The sequence below is a fragment of the Ictalurus furcatus genome, chromosome 14, assembly GCF_023375685.1.
Source record: "Ictalurus furcatus strain D&B chromosome 14, Billie_1.0, whole genome shotgun sequence".
Classification (NCBI taxonomy): domain Eukaryota; kingdom Metazoa; phylum Chordata; class Actinopteri; order Siluriformes; family Ictaluridae; genus Ictalurus; species Ictalurus furcatus.
Genome location: NC_071268.1, coordinates 14038497 through 14055812, shown reverse-complemented (window position 1 = coordinate 14055812; position 17316 = coordinate 14038497). Strand labels below are relative to the sequence as shown.

Here is a 17316-nt window from a genome sequence, read left to right as displayed (position 1 = left end):
GCAGTGAGAAATGCACACAGTTGAAAACAAGCTCTATTTAAATTGTGGCCTCTTATCTAGCTGGTTTGCCATGCCGCTGTTGAGTCTGTTTAGACTAGACAGGAAGTGTGGCATATCTCGCACAATAGCGGCGATCAATCAAACGTTTTGACACACTCTCTCCCTGACTTCCTGTTTTGAAAGGAACTACGTCAACATACGGAATCAAATCACGGGTCTCCAGCCATGCCATGGGCAATAGGTGTGAAATCAGTGCTAATATAGTCTAATGATTATGGTAGAGCCTTCATTTATGTTCGATTGAAATATCAGGTCTCAAGAAGAAAATAGATATATTAAATACCTTATTATATACCTATAGATATATTAAATACCTTTCCATTCATTCACAACATTTACATCATTCCAGCCAACCTTTTGCCTCCAGATGCAAAAAAAGTTCTATAGAACCCACTGACTCAAGCGCTTGAAATTCCAGCAAATGCTGATTAAGCACAAAGGTTTGATGAATTATCACTCACAACCACACATGCACTCCATCTCTCAGTTTACACCTCAGCCGTTCTGTCCAGCACTTCCTGTCTGGAAATGTTCTTGTACTTGTATCCGCCCCATTTTTTTGTTATCTAGTGTCTTTTATGGAAACTATTACATATTTTTTTAAAAATAAAAAAATAAAAAAGGCAAACAAAAGGTTATGTCAAAAAATACATGAATAAAAAGAACTGAGTAATGTTTCGAGCAGTAACTAAACACTACCACATGTTGGGTAATCCTCACTCTACTCATCACACAACGTGGAGTTTAATAGATGCACTGACCTTATGACTATAAGGGCACTGTTAAAGTCTTGTACGGGAACAAATGTGAGAAATCGTAAATGCCTGAATCTCGAAGGCATGATTCATAGGTTAAAAATGCGCAATTTGTAGAAATGTGAGGAACCAACAGTGTCTCCTGATTACCTTCTATATGTATAATGCTTCTGCCAGTCATGAAGAAGAGGCTGTCATGGTAAATATGGCCTTATCGATGCCCAACGGGTTATAATACAAGAAACAAGCAGACAGTGCAAGTGGACAGCTAAATATGAATCGATATACCTTTCTAAAATTCATGCAATTATGGCAAATTTCATGATCTCTCAATAGCTGCTTTGATTCCCTCCTGTGAGGTCAGAGCTTGATTTAAAAATAAATAAATAAATAAATAAATAAAACAAGAGCCCGAGAATAGCCTCACCAGCTTAACTTGCTCTGACTTTGTTGATTTAAATCAACTCGCTCGTTGATTTCTGTCCAATGCTTTGATAATCCTCAATCATTAAACACATTTCCAGATAGCCACAAAGTGTAAACAAACATGATTACAGCGACAGCTACAATAAAACCCAGACGGTCCAAGAAGGCGCAGCGCAACACACGGGGTAATCGAGAACACACTCTCCAGTGAACCCATGTCATCATAAAATGCTCCCAATGAGGCAACATGGCCTGAACTCACGCTCCTGAGCTGAGAAGGAAGGGATATCTATTTCAGAAGAGCCAGGCTGTGAGTGAGAATCAGGCCAAACGGGCAGAGCCTGATCTGGTGAACAAGGCTAGTCATGAAGTCTCTCACAACACTGGCCCTCTGGGCTTGGCGCAGCATGATGAAGGAAGATGACAGGCTGAGTGCTAAAGATCAGCCAAAGAGTTTGTGTGTGTGTGAGGGATAGAAAGGATTGAAGGATTGAAGGAATAAGAGTTGAGCGATGGAAACTGATTGAGAAAAAAAACCCCAAGATGCCAGGAAATTTCAATACCCAGGCTTAACACTTGGACAGCAGCCTGTTAAGAGCAATAGGAGAACATTTTGTTTACATCAGTCTTGTACAAGCACATCAGGACAGGATGTGTGTATTTGTTTGGAGGAACCTTGAAGTACAGGGAAACTGTGGAAAATGGAAGAGTGAACATATGCCACGGTACACTGAAGATGTGGACAGCTGCCCAGAGAGAGAGAGAGAGAGAGAGAGAGAGGACAAGAAAAAAAAAAAGTGGTGCAACAAGGATGCAGATGCAGTCCAACATTTTTCAGCATTAACATTAATGAGCCAGCAGTGCAGATTAAACTGTCTGCTTTCCCTGGACTCACCTTATAGGACAGGAAAACAAAACTCCTTCTCTATGCAGAAGACCTGGTGCTGTTGCTGCTGCCACTGCTCACAACGTATGACCTACAGCATTTATATTTATCATATGCCCTTATCCATAGTGACTTACAGATGTACTTTGTAGTCTATATCAGAAACATATCCTCATGCTAGATCACCATGTCAGGTACTAAGAATGCCATTAAGCTAAAATCCTGTTCAAATCCAGGAGGGTTAGGACAGCAAGAAAAAAATTATAGAATAAATAAATTAAATAAGTTCTAATTCAAGTGCTTGATGAAGAGGTCTGCTAGGGCAAGCAAATATGAGAGACATGGTCTTCCCCAAACTGCTCCAATGAGCTGGAAGCACACAAATATTTGGAATGTTTTTGTATGCTGTAGCATTACGATTTCCATTAGCTGGAACTAAAGAGCCCAAACCTATTTCATCATGGCACTGCTCCTGAGAACACAGCAAGCTGTAGAAAAGACATGGTTTGCCAAAGCTGATGCAAAGACCTCAACCCCACTGAACATCCTTGGGGTGAATTACAACACCCCCAGCTGCACCCCAGACCTTCTCACTAGACATCAGTGCCCGACCTGACTAATAATGTTTATGACAGAATGAGGACAAATCAGCCTCGTTTCAAACTCTAGTGGATATCCTTCCCAGAAGAGTGGAGGCTATTGCAGCAAAGCGGGGCCCAACTCTGTTATTAATGCCCATGGTTCTGAAATGGGCACATATGGGAGTGATTGACAGGTGTCCACATAGTGCATCCATATAGTGTATGTTCATCATGTTTATTAGGCACTAGTTGCATAGACCCTATTGTTAATGACTGTTCACTCAGGAAATGTTTTGTTCCCCTGAGGAGGCATGGAGAAAGGAGGAATGGGGAGCAGTGAGTGTTCCAGTTGATCCCAAAGGTGTTTAGTGAAGCCCAAGAGAACCCATGTCACAACCCTCTTCATCTCCCTCCATTGGCTTCCTGTAGCCGCCCGAATCAAATTCAAGGCCTTGATGCTCACGTACAAGACCTTGTCTGGAACAGCACCCTCCTACCTCAACACTCTCCTGAAGGCTTACGTTCCCTCACGCAACCTGCGATCAAATAATGACCGACGCTTAGTAGTGCCTACTCAGCGTGGCTCAAGGTCCCTTTCCAGAAGTCACCCAGAGTGCTATCAGACTAAACAGTGAGGCCTGATTGGTACAGTATCTACTTGCTGTTGCAGATCCAAAACACAGACAGATCCTGAATAAATGCAGGTTCAGTGCATAGAGCCGCACTATTGTAAAGGTTAAACATTCAAACATCTGGCTGCTCAGAGAGGAGGGTGTATGTGCACGACAACTTTGCTGTTGAAAAAATTTAAAAAGTCTTGAGAAATTTTAATATCTAAATACCTCTTAACTCTAATCACAGACCTTAATCAGAGGTCTCCATCTGAAACTACAGAACTTCCTTGGTGAAGGATGTAGAACAATACTCGCTATAAAGTATGTAACAACATCCATTGTTATTATTATTGTCATTATCATACAGCTGTTATTAATTTGGGTAATATTAACGGTATGACTATTATTAGTGTTATTGTTGACTCCGATCCATTTCCCTTCGATGTTCTGGCAACAAGAGTTAAACTGAAATGAAAGAAAAGAAACAGTGCATATGACGTCCACTTCTTTTAGGTTTCTTTTAAAAAGCACACAGAAAAAAGGAATAGGAAATGTAGTAAAAAAACAAAAAAAGAAAGAAAGAAAGAAAGAAATTAAAAAAAATGCTTGGCTGAGGTGGAAAGGTTGAAAGAGCAATCCTTTTCATTTATTTATTTTTATTTATGATTGATGCCATATTGGGCCACAAGTCATGTTTCCACTCCAATTCAACATTCTTAAAGGTTTTATTATGCCATCTGGGTGCAGTCCAAATCTTTTTAATGCAAAGTCTCAGATTATAACATTTTTATAACATCTTATTACATGTTTTGTACTGCTTGACTAAATGCGCAAAACATAGGATTTACATTTAGATTTTTAAACTGTTTTGTTCCAATTTATCATTTATCTTGTGCTTCAGTAACTAGCTGCTAATGATGGAGACACAATCTCCCCTTTATACTAATGCATGTTTAGTGGTTCTTTTCTTTATCTACAAAAGCCAACAATAGCCATGCACTTCCTCCTTAATCCTGCCATGTCATCTTCAGGATGTTCACATATTAGCATTTTGAAGAAACAGGTTCAGTCAAAGTTTCGGCACATTTTTTTTGCAAATTCAATTCGCTTGTGAAGCTTTAGAATGGGAACCCAGCTACAGAGACCAAGGGACAGAATAAGGAAGGATTTGCTAAACACATGTGGTGGTTGTAGTTCGAAGGAGAAACAGACCAAAGGGGGGAAGAAAGCAAATGAGAGTGTGAGATGTGAAAAAAGAGCAGATACTCAGATAGTAGCTAAAATATTCCTAGCTTGATTCAGTGCATTCCAGCTGAAACGCAATGCCACAAATCATCAAGGAGGGGAAGATGTTAGTACAGTTTTATAATGCCACTGGTTCAGAAGAATCCACTCTGTTCCTGGTGGGAGAGAAGGATGGATATTCACATAAACCACCTGGCAGAGACACAGGAAAGCTTCACACTTTCACACACTTCATCGTTTCTATACTTTGCTCTCCTTAGCATAATCAAATACCATTTAAACATATAGACCACAGAGACTCCCAAACGTCAGCTGTTTTGGTTTTGCCAGACTGGCCACCTTAAAGGTTCTAGTGGGAAGCAAATGCCCTCCTCTTTCTTTCCACATCACATGGCCTGCATTACCCTCTACTTCACCACCATGCTAAAGGGATTTGAAGTTCATCTACTAATTATTACGTTCCATTCTTCGAGCATTCCAGCTTTCGCAGTCTTATATGCTTTTGAATGCTTAGATGTTAAGATGAATCCAGTCAGTTGACAGAACTGCTGGAACTCTAACTGCATCTCATTCTGGATGTGGATAAGTATATATCGTATATATATATATATTATTCAAGGTGCAGAAATATGAAAGTAACATGTACAGTTGCAGTCAAAATTATTAACTAACCAACGATTAGTCGCATCAGGCGTGCTCGAGACAACACCTGTTTTGCATATTTGTGCTGTTGTGAGAGATTCTATTCAAGGGGTTGAATCATTTTGGAGAAATGAGTGGAGTGGAGAAATCACAATTTTCAGTTGAATTTGGGGAAACCACTTGAAGCATTCATTCTGTTGATCTATTTCAATTGCTTTTGTTTGATTTGTTCATTGCAAACAGCTGAAAGTCTGTACATTTTGACAACCAACCCGATTTACAATGGGGGTTGAATCATTTTGATTGCAACTGTATGCCTCGGTGGACATTCCAAGCATATGTAGCATTATGACACACTCCAAACATCCTCAGAAAGGTGACTTCTGACCGGGAATTGGATGTCTCACTAAAACTTTTGTGGTGTTTGTGTAAACGTGGCCTTAGCATCTTTGAAACACGATAATGGCACCATAAGGAAATGATTACAGTACTTCCTCACATAGAGGGAGCTGGAGAGATAGAAAAAGAGTAAGACAGAGAGTCTACGAAAACAAACTAACGTGATGTGCTAATTAGCAGAGCCCAAGTGCTGGAGCCAGAGTGAAGGCAGCCAGGATTTACAGGAAGTATAAAAAAACCCACATCAATCAGATGCAAGTCCATCCTGACTGTATCAAAGCTGCCATTCTGCCATTCCACTTGTGCTGAGTGGAATTGTTAACTGTTACCTGTGGGGAAGAGTGTGTGCTTATGTATGTGTATGTGTGCTTACTTGCACAGTTCCTGCGTGGTCAGTCACAGGGCCCAGCTGAACGTATTGAACTTGGATGTCGTTTGCCTGCAGAGGAGACGCATCCACCGTCCCCGTCCCATCAGCAGAGGCCACCGCAATGAGCTGAGTCCCTCTCAAAACCTACACACATGCACAGAGTGAAAGCTCAAAATGAAAATATGCCTGTTTTTTTTTAATAGTATATTTATTGGAGTTCCACCAACGAACCAATAACAACTACAGCAAAAGAACATTCATACTGTATATCGGTAAATGGGGGGGGTCTGGGTTAAAAAAACCCCACAAAACCCCCCATTAATAATAAATCTATTAGGATACATAAAACTACAACGTTTAGGATGTATGTGCTACGTTCTGAAACCATATTAATTATTTTACACTGACAAAAATCTTTGAATGGAAACTTCAATCATGCCAGCAGTGTGTGTGAAAGCTGTAAAAATAAAATAGAATTGACAGTCTACCCCTGCTCTCTAATTCCCAGCATGTCACACATTACACAAACAGGGAGAGATAGACGTATTCAAAAAAAGCAGCAGCTATGCAGTGGTGTTAAAATACATTGCAGCACATCGCGATGCAAAAATGTGATACTGTGCTTGGAGGGAATGTTTGATTCGCATCGTGGAAATCAGCATTCTATTCATTATGCATCTAATGCAGTTGCACTGCTTGAATACTGGAGGTCCCAGTCTGTACAACTGATAATAAATATATAAACAACACACTGGTCCCGATATCACGACCGTTATAAGTTATACGGTTACACACATGTTATAACAGTTAAAAAAAGCACTTCGGTAGCTTTCAAATGGCACCAGTCCTGCACTGCGTTTATCTACAGTGCCTGAGAACGAGGCCATGGAAGCCAGGCATTTTAGCTGACTTTGGAGCTCTATTTCCTCAGGTGCTGCTACGGAGTTTGTTATGTTTCAATTTATACATTTATTTCTTTTTTATTTTTAATATCTACTGAACCTGTTGTACATTTTGTTTTCAATATTAAACCCCGCTGTTGGTAGCATTTTTTTAAACATTTATTTAGACAAAAATGCACATTGTTTTTCATTGTGTATGATTCAGAAATGTAAAAAAATTTGTCATTTCAGTCCAATTTTTGGAAACATCAGCTGAATAGTAATTCGTCAAGCCAGTATCATGACCAGAGTGTAGCGTTACATGCCTAGTGTTCACCCCGTTTACAATAAATGCATCAGAGTTTAGCCCTCTACTCACAGGTATGCGTGCAGACACTCATTCGTTCATGCACAGCAGACCAACAAAATAATTACACTAATATGAAAACTGTGTGTGGATTTATGTGTATGGCTTGCATTAGCATTAGCTGTGGAGTGTGCATGTAGCCTTAACTTGACACAGTAAATGAGGTCCTGATTTTGCTCCTGGCAGGAAACAATCTCTAAATAAATTAAACCATTTTCCACTGTCAACATAAGTAGTATGGAATATTTTACTATAAACCTCCCATGTCACTGGTACCTCAAATGCAGTCTATCTTGTCCAAACCACTCGACTTGATTTGCTAGATCACAAATTCCTGTAGAAAAGGAATCAAATTAAGACCATAGTTTTGTACATGTGGCACAGAGAAAAGTGCAACATGCTAAGGCCTTGATTAATCGACAAGGCATTGTTTCAGTGTGTGTTTGCAATCTATAACAGCATCACAGTTTTCAAGGAGAGGAATTACATTTTCACAACAGCTCATAAATTTGTATTAATTCCTCTAAAATCTCATGGATTTTACTGGTCAACAGAAGAGGCAATGTTGTAGTGGATGAGAACATTCATATTTAGAAAATGACTTAATGACATAAGAATGTGTGTGTTAAGGGTGTAACGCAATGCCACTATCGGTGTCTGTATCTGTTTAGTGCTCCAAATGTTCTTGGGACTGTTTTGAATCCCACTCATGCGTTTATTATTTTTATTTCTATCTTCCAGTGACATTTTCTAACGAATTGAGTTTTGTTCTATTGCCCAAAATCTAAACAAAGTGGCCTAATTTAAACAACCATGACCCAGACCAGGCAGTGACTAAGGACCACCGCATGTTCATGTTAATGAATGTTGTCTTTATTTTAGCCTCATACTGTATCTGACTGCTCACTCACACACACATGCAGGTGAATCAGCTTTTTTTGTTGCCTCCATCAGTTCCCCAGCCCCAATATACACCTCTAGTTCAGTCAGATGCTCTCTGAACCTTTCTGGCAAGCCGTCAAGTGGGCCTTCTATTCGTATCTGTATTGGTATCCATCTGGAACACATTATCTGTTCAATCTGAATAATGTATTTGTATTCGTTTACATCCTTAGTCTGTTTGTGTGTGTGAGTGAGTGAGTGAGTGAGTGAGTGAGAGAGAGAGAGAGAGAGAACTGGTGGGAAGCTAAATAACTTTTGGAACAGACTCTGACAGAGAATATGTCCCAGTGTGTAATCAACAAAGGCAGGCAAGCATACACACACAAGCAGACACATAACCAGTCCACAAAGCTGAGGTAAACCAACAGATGAACAATGTGAATAATTTGTTCAGCAATGTCGCGCCTCTTATTGTCATTGGCCTCCTGTTGTCCATGTATTATCACACGTCTCCGTCTCTCCTCGAATGACTTCACTTCCCGAGCACTCATAACGACATGTACCGTGTGATACCAGCAGGGGATAGAACTGCCATCCATTCTCAATTAGTAGAAGGAATCTATTGCTCAGCACGAAATGCCACACAAACCTCAATTAAAGATGCAATGCAGGCTCAGGCTCCCCCTCCTACCACAATCCAAACCTTGGCTTTGAAGCTGTGAGTCACTGGCATGTCTCGAGGTTGCGCCGAGTCATCGTGGTGCCCAATGCGTCTCCACTGGTGCTGAGAAAATTTGCCAGATTTACCACAGTGTCTCCTGTTCTTTAACCAAATCAGGGTAGGATCCCTCAGATCCCTTCAGTACAACTAGGGTAAGTCATACTGCTTTAATTACAATACAACCAGCACCAAGTCACCAAATGCAAAGCGTTCCTCATAGTGCTGCTATCTACCTTCATTCATAACGCTGAATTAAATACTCGTTGTGGAGTGGGTCATGGATTGGGTCAAAATCTTCACATATATTCTGCCTTTATCATTTATGAAGGAAAATTCAATAAGAATGTATCTAATTTAATGCAATGCAATATATAATCTGTCGAAGACCGATATTCTGCAAAGTATAGTAAACTGAATGGCAATCTAGTACCAAGTTATGGGGTCACGTAATGGGCGTTAGGACGGATGCAACTGCAGTTAAGAGCTTTAATGAAGATTATAATATCCAGAGGGATTAATATCCAAAAGACATAAACAAATACAGGCAGTGGTCAGGCGATCAGGCAAACCAGCTAGAACAGGTAAGGCAGAAATCAAGGTCAAAGGAGTAAAGAAAAAGTCAAAATCCAGGCTAATAAACATTAGATTAAGGCTTGGTACACGACAGAGAAAACATCAACTGAATGTATTACTTAGTGTGTATGACATTGTGTATGAGAGTCTCTTTTATGTGTGCTGTAATTGGGAACAGGTGTCTCTGATTAGTCCTCAGGAGAAGGTGACATCCCTGCGTGTAGTTTTGGGAGTTGTAGTCGTTGGCCATGTTTGTAGTTTGCGGTGCATTCTGGGAAATGAAGTTGTGAGTTTGCCATGACATGACATATGGGTGCACAGTGAACTGTAAAATGATGACTGCTTAGAAGCTATCCGTCAGACATGTGTGCAAAAATTGCAGGTGACTTTTATAAGTTGCAATGGGATTCCAGCAAGGCTCTGTATAACAAGATGGAACAGTTTGGAGAAACCGAAGACAAATCACAGAACTCATTTCACTAACTAAAATAGATGGGGCTGTGATTAAGCCTGGGACTAACACTTAAGCTGTAGTAGGTCATGTAACTTACAGCCATCAGGTTAGATTTGGTGCAAATATTTTTGATTGGGCCATCAGGCCACTGCAAACCGTGTCATGCTGAAAACAGCATTGAAACCATCAATATTATGAGAGAAGTAAATTATGGTTATGCTTTGCAGCACCATTGGTGGTCAAACATAGTTGCAAAGCACGTTATGAGATTTTAGGCCGGATAAGATTATTTGTGAGAAACTAATTTTTCTCTTCTTTCTCTTTTTTTCTGCACAAAACAGCACAGAAACAACCACCGATGCACTTTAAGAGAAAAAAAGTCACAGAATAGACTGCTCTTGTGTTTATTTTCCTGAGAAAGCGGTACTTTGCAGGGATCTCTCCAGGTGAAAAGTTCAGACTCATCTGCAATCGCTTGCACAGTGTGTTCATGGTTACATCCACAAAACAACAGCCAAGTGATAAAAAGTTGTACTGTACAGTGTGAACAGGACAGAGATTCTGAGATTTTGAAAGTCACGTAGTGTCCACTTGGCGCAAAATGTTATAAGCATAAACAAAGAGGGAGTCATGAAATCTGCATGTCCAGAGTTATCATTTCATCAATTGTTAAATGCCCAACAAATGGAGCAGTGGTGGCTCGGCAGTTAAGGCTCTGGGTTACTGATTGGAAGGTCGGGGGTTCACTGCCAAGCTGCCACTGTTGGGCCCTTGAACAAGGCCCTTAACCCTCTCTGCTCCAGGGGCTCCATATCATGGCTGCTGTGCTCTGACCCCACCTTCCTAACATGCTGGGATATGCGAAGAAAAAAGAATTTCACTGTGCTGTAATGTATATGTGACCAATAAAGACTCACTACATGCAGGGGTACAATAGCACACGCACGCACGCGCAAGACTGGGGCAGCTGATGGGTGAGCCTCTCCCAAATTCAGGGATAATACTGCAAAACATTAGATCACAGCAAAGTAAATTAATAAATGAAATCTTTTAAGGAGAAACAGCTTAGCGATGCTGAAAAAGCAATGGCAATGTCAACATCTGCAACAGGCTTCTGCCAAGTTTGTACACAAATGAGATGACTGTGTTGACAGACTACAGATGGCTGAGATATGAGGGGCTGCATACACAAAGTATCACAGTGCAACAATAAAACACTGTATCTGTAAATAGGAAATACAAATTGAAAGTAGAACTCAGTACCACTACTTCACCTTGATGTCATATAAGCCAAGTCATCAGTCACAAACGCCTGAAATTAGTTCAACACACATGTCCGAGATCAGGAAACCTGTCCAAATCTGTCATGGATTTGAATTCTGGAGGACGGCTTAATGAGAAGCACACGTAGTGAGAAGTTGGGAGGAAAGGAAGTTCATGAATACACAAGTGCTCACACACACACACACACACACACACACACACACACACACACACACACAGAGCCCCAAAGGGTTACTTTTACATTTCCAGATTCAAGTTCTAGCCCTAACCTAATCTTTTTAAATTAGGATTTAAATGGGACAACGCCCGTACAGCAACAACACTGAGAAAAATGAATAAAATCATGCTTCAAGTCATGACTCTGTTCAAGGCCCAGACATGCTCTCTCACTTAGACACAGATTGTTTCATCCAAACATTTGCATGTGTCATCATCTATTCATCACTCTGGCCACATAAAAGAGAATGGGAGACTGGATAGCAGGTATCTGTGGTGTGTGTATGTGTGTGTGTGTGTGTGTGTCTGTGTGTGTGTCTGTGTGTGTGCTGGACTTCTACCAATACTTCTACAAACCAGCCCACTGTAGGAACCGGAACTGTAAACCTCTAGCTGAGACTCGGTTGCATGTTCAGCTGCAAAGGCTCAACCCAGTGAGGGTTTACAAGCCTTGGGAGTGGAAGCGATGAAAGAAATGCTCATCAACTGACTCTTAACACTGTTCTCATATCAGCTGCTCCTCTTCCATTACTATTCAGTTCACGAGCATGTAGTTCCACACTTTTAAAACACACCCAGCGTATTCAGAGCACTGATAGCATCACTCGCTTCCAGCCAGCACCACAAACCTAACCATAATTGATCTAAGATTGACAAGAAGACCAACAAAAACCGACATGCACGAGAAACATTTCCAGACAAAATGTTCTGACGCCGGATTTCCATACAATCTGTTTTGGCACAGGATAACAAGAACGTGTCAGGTGGTGTATATCTTTGGAAACATGATCAAGAACAAAAACGATACCCGTCACATGAGCGTTTGTGCAGGAACACGCATCAAGATGGCGAAAATGGCTGGAACCCAGGACGCGTCTGTGACCAACTGTTGAAAGGACGGCGTATGAAAGCGCTGGAATGGACCGCCAAAGCGTTACGCATGGAGACAAAGTAGAATCAGTTAAATCTGCAATATCTATTCAGCCGATCCACCGTGTAGAAGATGAGTGCAGTATCGTGAACCCAGTGAACTGAAACCCTCACTCGGTGTGCACTGGTTGCTAGGTCCAAAAACAAACAAGAGAGGGAGAAAAAAAGATTTAAATAAATCTTTCACTTATGCAGTAATGCCTTAAACAGTAACACAGGACACCAAAGATACCCAGCAACTGGAGCAAAGATGACAGAACAAAACAACAACAGCTTAATGCAAAAAACATTCAGCAATGACCTTGCTCTGAAACACAATAACCAACTGTCCAAACAAGTACTCTTCTAAAGCCCCTTTATCTGTGTTCCAGTATGTTCACTACATGTCGATCTCATTAAACTCAATTTTAAGAAATGAATTGAAGCCGATGACACACCCCAAAACAGAAGGCGTTGTGAACGTGAACGCTGCATGAGCTAACAAACTTTGCTAGCTGAACTCGAGGCTCGATCATAGCTGCAATATCAGGGCACTTTACAGCATTGTTTAAGATAGTGACAGCTAGGTGCTCGCAGTGGCTCATCACTTCTCTCAGAAGAAAGTCAAATAGGCATTTTTTGGACTTTTTTTCTTTAATATAAGGTTTAACTCGCATGGAAAACTTTGAGAAAGCTGAACATGCCGTCGAAGTATGGAGATACCTGAGTATAGTGAGGGAAAAAAGTATTTGATCCCCTGCTGATTTTGTATGTTTGCCCACTGACAAAGAAATGATCAGTCTATAATTTTAATGGTAGATTTATTTGAACATTGAGAGACAGAATAACAACAAGAAAATCCATAAAAACGCATGTCAAAAATTTTATAAACTGATTTGCATTTTAATGAGGGAAATAAGTATTTGACCCCCTCTCAATCAGAAAGATTTCTGGCTCCCAGGTGTCTTTTATACAGGTAACGAGCTGAGATTAGGAGCACACTCTTAAAGGGAGTGCTCCTAATCTCAGCTTGTTACCTGTATAAAAGACACCTGTCCACAGAAGCAATCAATCAATCAGATTCCAAACTCTTACCATGGCCAAGACCAAAGAGCTCTCCAAGGATGTCTGGGACAAGATTGTAGACCTACACAAGTCTGGAATGGGCTACAAGACCATTGCCAAGCAGCTTGGTGAGAAGGAGACAACAGTTGGTGCGATTATTCGCAAATGGAAGAAACACAAAAGAACCGTCAATCTCCCTCGGCCTGGGGCTCCATGCAAGAGCTCACCTCGTGGAGTGGCAATGATCATGAGAACAGTGAGGAATCAGCCCAGAACTACACGGGAGGATCTTGTCAATGATCTCAAGGCAGCTGGGACCATAGTCACCAAGAAAACAATTGGTAACACACCACGCCGTGAAGGACTGAAATCCTGCAGCACCCGCAAGGTCCCCCTGCTCAAGAAAGCACATATACATGCCCGTCTGAAGTTTGCCAATGAACATCTGAATGATTCAGAGGACAACTGGGTGAAAGTGTTGTGGTCAGATAAGACCAAAATGGACCTCTTTGGCATCAACTCAAATCGCCGTGTTTGGAGGAGGAGGAATGCTGCCTATGACCCCAAGAACACCATCCCCGCCGTCAAACATGGAGGTGGAAACATTATGCTTTGGGGGTGTTTTTCTGCTAAGGGGACAGGACAACTTCACCGCATCAAAGGGACGATGGACGGGGCCATCTTGGATGAGAACCTCCTTCCCTCAGCCAGGGCATTAAAAATGGGTCGTGGATAGGTATTCCAGCATGACAATGACCCAAAACACACGGCCAAGGCAACAAAGGAGTGGCTCAAGAAGAAGCACATTAAGGTCCTGGAGTGGCCTAGCCAGTCTCCAGACCTTAATCCCATAGAAAATCTGTGGAGGGAGCTGAAGGTTCGAGTTGCCAAACGTCAGCCTCGAAACCTTAATGACTTGGAAAAGATCTGCAAAGAGGAGTGGGACAAAATCCCTCCTGAGATGTGTGCAAAACTGGTGGCCAACTACAAGAAACGTCTGACCTCTGTGATTGCCAACAAGGGTTTTGCCACCAAGTACTAAGTCATGTTTTGCGGAGGGGTCAAATACTTATTTCCCTCATTAAAATGCAAATCAATTTATAACATTTTTGACATGCATTTTTCTGGATTTTCTTGTTGTTATACTGTTTCTCACTGTTCAAATAAATCTACCATTAAAATTATAGAATGATCATTTCTTTGTCAGTGGGCAAACGTACAAAATCAGCAGGGGATCAAATACTTTTTTCCCTCACTGTACATCAGAAACAGGAGTACTATCTGCACCAGATATCAAAATGATCAAACTCAGCGCTTCTGCCCAAGAGTTACAGCGCATTCTACCGGTAACACGCTCACAAAGCTACGGGGGGAATAAAAAGAGAAAAGAAAAAAAAAAACTACATTCATTTGTATCTACAGTCATCAAAAGTCAACAACATCTGCAGCAGGCAGACCAGAGCCAGAACAGATGTGGAGGGTGGAATGAAAAGTCAGAAGAAGAGAAAGAATAAATACAGAAAAGCAAAAAAAAAAATCATGAAAAAACAAACAAGAAATAAAGAAACAAGCAAAGAAGAAGTAAATAAATAAAAGCAAAAAAACAACAACAACAACAAAAAAAAAACCCAAAAAGGTCATCACACAGACCTCATAACCCCTGAAAGCCTTTAATCAGCTCGACAGAATCTGTTCTCCAGCTGATAAGATCCAGCTGAAAGCATGCTTTGCTGCACAGGGCAAACAGAGGTTGAGTGAGAACATCCTCAGTTAGCTGCTTGTCTGAAATATGACTGGGCCACCTGGAAGTATAACAGAACCTCTGTTTCTCAAATGTTGAAAGGAAATGCTGTTTGAAAAGATTCATTACAACTCATTGACAATTCCGAAAGCAGTGAAGATTTCTTACAAAATACTCAGCTGAACCTTTGGTGCCCCTTTAAACACATCCCCTATGGATGAGAATGTAATTTTACAGAAACTAATATTTACATCATTCCGGTAACAGAAGGAAGAAGAAAAAAAAAACAAACAAACATTGGCGTCGTTCTGAATGACTTCTGCAGCTGTATTTCACCAATAGTCCTGCCTTTTATGCCTTCTTTTAAATTAATAATCATTAATTCCACAATTCTGAAAGAAATGCAAATAAAAACGTTATTGTCTCCATTTCAACAAGTTTCACAGTAACTGGTCTCATAAACAGAAAACACATTACTCTAATTAACATTAACACATTAACCAAATTCTGAACATTAATGTAAGATTTCTTAACTTATTGAATGGTACATTAGACTCGACGCCGAAACTCCCGCTTCACTGCTGCTCACTTCCGGTGTAAAATTTTATCAGTGCAGAGTGTACAAACTGCAGTTTTGTCGTTATTCCACACAAGAGGCATCATCTTTACACACATCAGAAAATCGATGTGTTTTCACGCCATCTTTTGATTGACAGGATATAATCGGCCCTGATCATTGGATGTTTTTAAACTATTATCGGCCGATAATTTGGTGCATTCCTAGTTTAAATGACACATTTTAGTTTAAATAACTTAATATAAAGTTCACCAAAAACAGACTATACACGTACAAGAACATGTTGTAATTAATTATGATTGGTCATCCTACACTACCTTAACCTTCCATCGTTCACCTCCAAAACCATCGAATTCCCACAAAACAGTTTTCTGCCCGCTGTAAAATCCATACCGATCTTTAATTACAAACACAAGGCACTATTGCAATGAACCTCAAAAGCAAACAACAGAACCACATGACTTTCCTTTCCAATCTTCCCCCAGACCTCAACAAATCCTTTCATGCCGCTTACTGACTGACCTTCCACACACCGCCTTACTGCTAATTCACCTCTTGGAACTAACGTTGGTGTAGGATAGGATTCAAGTATGTACTTAAAAATTAGGAGTCAGGTTCAGCTTAAACCGGTTTGAAAAGGCAATGCCACTGTCTTTTCAGAAATGCTATCATCCCAGTTAAATCTGAAGCGAGTCTATCCACATGGTTCTTAAGGACACATTTTAGCTGGAAATCCAACACCCTGATACAGGCAAGGCCAAGATATCAAACACACCCAGCAATGTTTTCAAATAAAATCAACATCAGTTAAAATCAGCCAATCAGATGCAGGCAGTGATCCAGCTGACAAAAATAATGAGTATAATTTAGAACAAATTTACCAACACGCAGCTACGACATGAAGCCAAGCCTGTTCTTGGGACCAAAACAGCCAAAACAGTTGTGTTTAAACCTTTAAAACTAAATCTTTTAACATTTTGCATTAGGTTTAATTCATGTAATGTTAACATATTTCAGCATTTAAAACTTTCACTGGATAGGGACTGCTTGAGAGTTCATATTTCTATTGGTCTTCTGGGATTAGATACGTGCTTTCAAACAGGAGAAATCCTCAAATATTGCAATACATTAAGATACAAAATCTGTAATACCACTGTTGGACTGAAGGAGATATTTATAAGTAGGACCAGGTTCAAGTGATTTGAGCATTATTTGACTGCAACAGCCTTGTTTCGTATGAAGGACGATGCATGGCAACATGCGTAAACAATAAGCACCTTGCTTATTTTTTCAGCACTGGATGATTTCACAGCCTCTCGCTCCTCAAACCTTATCGCTTTCTCCAACTGGACAGGAAACAAAAGATGCTTGACAAGCACTACCTCCATCATCCTTTTTTTCCACTCATGTAAACAGGCAGAGACAGCCAGACCGTGTTGTCATTAATAAAGCAGTGAGAGATAGATAGAGTGTGTTTGCGTCTCTTTCTTTGGCTCCCATAAGAGTGTAGCTTCGAGGCCAGCTGGCCGCTTAGCTCTCTGGAACAGGCAAACACAGAAACTCTACCAGAGACATCTGGAGTCCTTTACCCATAAACCTAAGGAGCCAGGCTCCAATCGCCTGCCCAGAGCAGTGCACTCCAGCAGGGGCATCAGGTTCCTTCATCTC

At 40.7% G+C, this 17316-nt stretch overlaps 1 protein-coding gene across 2 annotated transcripts in view; it reads right to left on the bottom strand.

The window, feature by feature from the left end:
- The window catches only part of banp (BTG3 associated nuclear protein), a 54502-nt gene that overhangs the window by 3552 nt on the left and 33634 nt on the right, over window positions 1–17316 (bottom strand). For both annotated transcript variants that reach the window (XM_053640853.1, XM_053640852.1), the window contains exon 12: window positions 5982–6122. In XM_053640853.1, coding sequence (XP_053496828.1) covers window positions 5982–6122 — 141 coding nt within the window. The remainder of the gene's footprint in view (window positions 1–5981; window positions 6123–17316) is intronic.